Source organism: Neoarius graeffei, chromosome 18 (genome assembly GCF_027579695.1).
Source record: "Neoarius graeffei isolate fNeoGra1 chromosome 18, fNeoGra1.pri, whole genome shotgun sequence".
In the NCBI taxonomy this organism is placed as follows: Eukaryota; Metazoa; Chordata; class Actinopteri; order Siluriformes; family Ariidae; genus Neoarius; species Neoarius graeffei.
The window spans coordinates 56,269,272-56,276,934 of NC_083586.1; the positions used below are offsets into that span (position 1 = coordinate 56,269,272).

General features: G+C 42.2%; 1 protein-coding gene across 1 annotated transcript; it reads right to left on the reverse strand.

The window, feature by feature from the left end:
* Nucleotides 1–5,089: 5,089 nt before the first annotated feature.
* On the reverse strand, nucleotides 5,090–7,194 carry dand5 (DAN domain family, member 5). Its single transcript, XM_060898301.1, has 2 exons — nucleotides 6,727–7,194; nucleotides 5,090–5,365 (listed from the first exon to the last, which is right to left on the reverse strand). Exons 1-2 carry the CDS (start codon nucleotides 7,192–7,194, stop codon nucleotides 5,090–5,092), a joined length of 744 nt encoding a protein of 247 aa, XP_060754284.1.
* Between the last annotated feature and the right edge of the window lie 469 nt (nucleotides 7,195–7,663).

The window sequence follows — 7,663 nt, forward strand, 5'->3', positions numbered from 1 at the left end:
AGGATGAGATTATTGTGAGGTTTATGTATAGCACTACGGTGAATTAGTGACGGTATATCAGTGCTAGGTCCTCACAAGGATAGTAAGACAAATGTGTGTGTGTGTGTGTGTGTGTGTGTGTGTGTGTGTGTGTGTGTGTGTGTGTGTGTGAGCAGGATTCTTAACTATTTAAGATCGTTAATGAAGTGCTGGATTCTAATAGACACTCACTGACTGATTGAGAGCTGAATATAAAACAGGCTACACACAACATGTTGGGTTTTTTTTTCCTCCCCCCACAACACATATGTCAGACATTCTTTACATTGTTGCATGATGTATGATGTATTATGATTTATAATTAACCAGCCTATTTAAGCAAGTAAATTAAAGCTAGACGGCCTTTCGATTCCATAAAATTGGTGAAATTTACTGTAGGTCCCTCTGAAATGTGGTCATTGTGATATATGTTTATTTCTGTAATATTTCACAAAATATCAGGCAATTCTGTTCTGTGGCTGGGAAGTTATTTAATTTGAGGGGATTAAAGCAAATAATGTGCATGAAATTGCTCGCTTCGTGCAGTCAAGCAGACAGAGGAAGTCCGTGTGTACTGACAGTTCCATCATTCTGTTGCTAAATGAACAGCTGATCACACCGAGGTGCTCGCTGACCGCCGATATTTATTAGTTTGATATTTCCTGCGTTTCCTTTCCTTTGTATATAACATAATGTCTTTTCTTCTCACTTCTCACTTTCCGTTACTGTAGTCGGTCTTTCACGTTTCATTCGCACACTCACATCCTCCATTTTTCTCTCTGATTTCAAATTTGTGTCCCACAATGCCTTGCGCAAATGGGGAAAGCCCACCACGGGATGTGATGCATGACATAGTATCTTGTATTGGGTCATGGTGAAGCAGGAAAAAATAGTGGAGAATTTAGGGCCACGCAGCTCTAAAGTCATTAATTATTCTATTTAAAAAAAAAAAAACATTAAATTGGAAGTCTGTGATTCGACTTCAGTAGCTTTCGATCCACTAAACAAAAATAATCAGGTGTTGGGGAAAATTCTTTTTATGACCTACACTTGAACAATCTGAAAGGCAGTCTATCTTTAAGTGATGATCTTGTACTGCACTAATATATGCACAAATGCCTCGGAGAATGCTATTTGGTTTTACTGTATAGTATACTTCACTAGGATGACAATAAAACTCTCTACTACTATATTAAGCATAATAACGGCTGTGATGCCAGATTTACCAGTACATTAAAGTAAAGTCTGTAGGAAATGTGTTAATTTCTATGATGTATTTAGTATAAATACAGAGGTGATTATAGAACGTCACGCGCTCTGATTGGTCGAGAAATTCTGACTATTCCTCGATAATCACCTCAAGTGACTCGTCAAAATGGCGGCCAATCACTTAGTCACCTTAAGTGAGGAAGAATTACAAATGATGAAAGAAAATGCTGTTCCTAAAAGCACTAAAGATGCTACGAAGTTTGGTCTAAAACTATTCAAAGGTAAGGCGGAGTTGTGATTTATTTTACCGATTTCAAAACAAAGTGTTTTATGTGACTCGGCGTAGATAAGTGACACAAGTCTCTGCTACACTGTTATTACATTTACATGCCGCTTTTGAAGATTGAAATAAATGATTTTAATAAGATTTTTTTAAATAATCACCTGTGTATTTATACTAAAACAATATAATAATTTCACCTCAGGCTCAGTGAATATTGCTGAATAATTGTTAATTATTAGCCATCGCATGACCTGATAGAGTTGATATTGATAGACTTGATATAATGACATTTTTGTGTAAATCTAACAGCCATTCACACTTATGAGCAATTTCAAGTATCCAGTTAGCCTAATCCATGTCTTTGGACTGGAGGAGGAAACCGGAAAATCCTGAGGAAACCCATGCAGCCAGGTTCGAATCCGGAACCTTCTTGCTGTGAACCACTGCGCCACACTTTGTCTGAGTCATGGAAGGTTTCGATCTCAGCAGTGTTGTGGTCGAGTCACTAAACCTCAAGTCCGAGTCCAGTCTCGAGTCCCCAGTGTTCAAGTCCGAGTCATTTAAAAAAATTTCAAGTCAAGTCCACTATTGATCCAACACTCCAGCCACACCATTTGACGGTGGCTGTTTCAGCGCCATTAACGTTAGTTTGTTCCTGAACATGACATATGAACAGGTGAATGTGCTTCTCTTTATCAGGGAGTGTGAAGTATTCTGTCAGAGATGGTTGGGAGACGGATGTAAATGCAGAAGGTGTGTTTATTAATGCAAGTGAAGACGGTAAACAATCCAGAACGGCAGGCAAAATCGTAAAATGGTGAAACAGGCAACAGGTCGAGCGAGGTGCAAACAGGCTATCGTAGACTCGGCAGAGTCAAAGACGAGAAACAGGAAATCAGGGATCAGGAAATCAAACAAAGCTTGGTAACATGTCAGCAATGCAACTCAATACTTCGCAAAGTAAGTGTATTTTCACAGTTTCTATATCAGTGTGCTGATTGCGCCTTAATCCTGTGCAGGTGCAAGTCATTTACGGTGCGAGAGTCTGCTTGGTGCGCGCGCTGTCTGGCGCGCACCCGAGAGTCTATCTGATACATGCGCCAAGGCGTGCAGGTGTGACACTCTTGTGTGAAATTAGTATAAAAATTGATGTAGATATAATATCTTATGCTAACTTATTATGGCATGTTACACAAAATAAAGAAAAAATCTGAGTCGGGGCGGCATGGTGGTGTAGTGGTTAGGGCTGTCGCCTCACAGCAAGAAGGTCCGGGTTTGAGCCCCGTGGCCGGCGAGGGCCTTTCTGTGCGGAGTTTGCATGTTCTCCCCGTGTCCGCGTGGGTTTCCTCCGGGTGCTCCGGTTTCCCCCACAGTCCAAAGACATGCAGGTTAGGTTAACTGGTGACTCTAAATTGACCGTAGGTGTGAATGTGAGTGTGAATGGTTGTCTGTGTCTATGTGTCAGCCCTGTGATGACCTGGCGACTTGTCCAGGGTGTACCCCGCCTTTCGCCCGTAGTCAGCTGGGATAGGCTCCAGCTTGCCTGTGACCCTGTAGAACAGGATAAAGCGGCTAGAGATAATGAGATGAGATCTTTTTAGGTATAGAAATGCCATTCACTGGAAAAGAAAAGGTGTTTTGTGTGTTAGATTACGCTCGAACACAGTTGAACAAGACTGCAGCGTGCATTTATGAGAGAATTCTCTAAAAATGCACCAACTGAAACGCAGATTTGGACATGGCACAAAAACTTCACAAGAACAGGATAAAGCGGCTAGAGATAATGAGAATGAGATGAAAATCCGAGTCCTCGTCTCCAATTTACGAGTCCAAATGCAGTTAATGCACGAGTCTGAGTCCAAGTCATCAGTGCTCAAGTCCATGTCGAGTCATGAGTCCTTAAAATTAGGGCACGAATTGGATTCGAGTACCACAAGCCTGAATCTCAGTATTTAAAAACTAATCATGATTCAGGGAGAATGACGCGATGTTGTTCCTGAGGACAAAACGACTCTACTCAATAGAACATCAACAAATCTTCTGAGGAACCAGAGCCAGGAATCAAGCATCAACTATAAAGAAACGATGATCTCATCTCATCTCATTATCTCTAGCCACTTTATCCTGTTCTACAGGGTCGCAGGCAAGCTGGAGCCTATCCCAGCTGACTATGGGCGAAAGGCGGGGTACACCCTGGACAAGTCGCCAGGTCATCACAGGGCTGACACATAGACACAGACAACCATTCACACTCACATTCACACCTACGGTCAATTTAGAGTCACCAGTTAACCTAACCTGCATGTCTTTGGACTGTGGGGGAAACCGGAGCACCCGGAGGAAACCCACGCGGACACGGGGAGAACATGCAAACTCCGCACAGAAAGGCCCTCGCCGGCCATGGGGCTCGAACCCGGACCTTCTTGCTGCGAGGCGACAGCGCTAACCACTACACCACCGTGCCGCCCCAGAAACAATGATGAGTGAATCATTTATATGTGGACGGTTCTTGAGGTATAATTCACGGAAAAAAAAGGAAGGTTTTCCTCATATTCTTGTCCAGTGACGATTGATTGATTGTGTTTATTGTAAACATATAAGCTAGTCATAGCCTGATGTTTTAAAAAGTGCCACAGGAATGATATCAAGTCAAGTCCTTCCCATGCCATGTGGCGCATCGGGCGGTGCCAATCTCCGTTTCCACAGCCCTCGGCCTCTCGCCTATTACATAGCTAGCGTTACAGTGGGGGGCTAGTCCTCTGGTAACCACAAGAGTTTAACTCCCCACTCGCATCTGTATTGCAGCGTACCTTGCCAGATGGTAGTAGGTACCATTTTTATGATGGTCTTTGGTATGACCTGACCGTGAATAGAACTCACAATCTCCCAATCGAGAGGCGGACATGCTACCACTAGGCCAATGATATGGGTTTGTCAAACTTTATAGAGATGACATTGAGTGATGATTATCTATTAGGGAAGCCTAATGGTTAGAGACGCTGCTTTGGGACCACAAGGTTGCTGGTTTGATTCCCTAAACCAGCAGGAATAGCTGAAGTGCCCTTGAGTAAGGTACTGAACCTATGGCTGCTCTGGGTATATTGCTCTGTTTGAGTGTGTGCTACAGTAAATAAATGCCTGTAAAGTGATAATTATGAAGACCCTTAGTATTATTGACATCTATAAACAATAAAAAGTGTTTACAGCAAAGCTTACTAACTTGTTTTGACCAACATTCATTCAAGAAACAACACGACAGGCATCAGTGTAAACAAAACTATCTTGCTTTATAACTAAAAAAAAACAGTTACTGGGTCAGAACCAGGTACAGAATCGCCGAGCAACAGCGACATCACTCGGTAACAGCATGCAATGACACGTTAGAGGAGAAGATTCCGCTGGATGATCAGACGGCTCTCTGGATCAAGTTTCAGTTTGGAAAAATCAAACCAGCAATAAATTAGATAAAAGAACTTAATGTGGTTCTGTCGTTAGAACGTAGGGCGAGGTAGAGTTCTGCGAATAAGCGCTGTTGTCATCACACACACACACACACACGCGCGCGCGCGGGCACTCGGGTTATAAATGCATGGCCCTGTTATCAGATTTCTCTTCCTCTCTTCCGGTTTCGCACTTGCACTCCTCCACCAGAATCACGCGCTTCTCTCGGACCTGCGAGCCGCAGCGGACGGGCACGCGCACGGCGCGCGCTCTCGACGGCCCACAGCGCGAGCAAGACACGCCGCCGCGGTGCATCATGGATCCTCCGTTGGGGGGCACGAACATTGAGCTGCACTGACCGAAACACAGCTTATTGTGGACGGTTATCGGCTCACAGCCCTCCTCGGTTATCCGCTGTGGACACACAAACATTTACACCTCAATAATAATAATAATAATAATAATAATAATAATAATGACAAATTACTTTTTTTGGGGGGGGGGGGGATCATGCATGACAATAAAAACGCATGCACATGTGGACAAATATGTGAAACAAAATGTAATGTGTCTAAGAAGAAACACATTTGAAGGTCACGTGATTATTCTGTGAGGGATTTTGCCGAGTAATCAGTATCTGAACTTCAGTTAAAGATGAAATAAAACACATTTACAGACAGATCTACACTGTATTTACACCTCCACCACACAGTAGCTCACACTTTATCAATAAATCAATCAATCAATAAATAAATAAATAAATCCTGTGTTCTTTATAATTCCAGTTAAAAAAAAAATCCGAAAAATCAAAACCCTCTGTTATAGGGTTCTGCACAGAACCTGTACACCTGAAATAAATAAATAAATAAATGTGATTGAATTAATGAATAAATAAATCATGTGTTCTCTATAATTCCAGTTTAAAAAAAAATAAATAAATGAGTGAATGAATAAATAAATAAAAATCACGTGTTCTTTATAATTCCAGTTTAAAAAATAGCATAATAGATAAACAAATCCTGTGCTGTTTATAATTCCAGTTTTCTAAAAGGAAACATTCCTAAAAATCAAAACCCCCTGTTACAGGGTTCTGCATAGAACATGCACACCTTAAATAAATAAATAAATAAAATATTCTGTGTTCTTTATAATTCCAGTTTTCTTAAAGGAAACATTCCTAAAAATCAAAACCCTCTATTATAGGGCTCTGCATAGAACCTCACCTTAAATAAATAAATAAATAAATAAATATTCTGTGTTCTTCATAATTCCAGTTTTCTAAAAGGAAATATTCCTAAAAATGAAAACCCTCTGTTATAGAGTTCAGCATAAAACCTGCACACCTTAAATAAGTAAGTAAATAAATAAATAAATAAATAAATAGACAAGCAAGCCTGCAGGGTGCTAAAGGTTCACAAGTGGAAATTTTTAAAATAAATAAATAAATAAATAAATAAATAATAAAAAAGATCTTTTGCAATCCTGAGGCCCCAGAAGGCTGCAGCATGCAGGTAAATGTCTCTGACCAATCAGATGCTTTATCGTGTTGTGCACTGACCAATCACAGGGCTTGTCCAGGTGAACATGACGAATCACGGAATTAAAAGATAATAATAATAATAATAATAATAATAATAATAACTTAACACTAAAGTAATATGCTGTTGGGAGATGAATGAGGATTAACGTTAAAATGAATAATGACTGATGTAAATGTTGACATGAATAATTAATGACCATGCTGATGAGTAATGAGGAGGGCGCGCGCGCTGTACCTGGGAGAAGTTGAGCGCCGCACAGCTCTGCTGTCCCGCCTCTCTGGAGTGAAACGGCAGAGACAGGAACTCTTTACTCTGCTCGCTCCTGTGCATCACCCTCTGCCACATCTCCAGGCCTTGTCGCTTCCTGGTGTCGCTGTCGGTGCGGCTCGCGCTCAGGTGCGGGAGTGATGCTGCGGACCGCGTGCGCGCGTGCACAGAAGGCCCAGGGCGACCCAGAGCCAAGAAGGCCGGAAACGGGCCCCGCTTTGGTGCAAGCAGACCCGGGGAATGGCGCAGAAAATGCGGACTCACTTTCACCACTCTTACTGATCCCCTCACCGGTTCGTCAGCTCCGTTACCGGAGAACTCTGCATCTGAAGCCGCCGCGCGCTTCTCAAGGTCCTGGCTGAAGTGCCGCGGGAGCGCGCACAGAGAAGCAGCCAGAGCCACGAACGTAACCAAACCGAGAGCGCGCATCTTCATCCCCGGGGGTGTGAAGGTCGAATCCGCTCACCCTGCTGCCTGTGGGCAGTGAAAGCGCAGCTCGCGCTTATAAAGCTGCTCAGGTCGCTTCCGGTCCTTTTAAGTGCCAGAGTGGTGCAATAATTCACATCATGTCAGGAGTGTAAGAAGTGTAAGGTGAGGGAAAGTTAACACACCCCAGCTTTGTGGTTTACAGCAGGTGAGTTGGAGAGATGGTGAGAAGGAGGTGAGAAGCTCAGAGAGCTGTGGGAAAGATCAGACCTGATGGTTCCTCTGTCCAGGGTCTTCTGATACTCACAGGTACATGTCCTAAAATACCCAAAACAAAAAACCCCACAGATAAATAAAATGAATGAAATAATCCGAAAATTAAATAACCTAGTGATTTGTTTGGACAGGATAATTTAATTGGATATATTTTTTATTTTTATAATTGTATTTTAATTTTTTATAATTGTTTTTAATTATG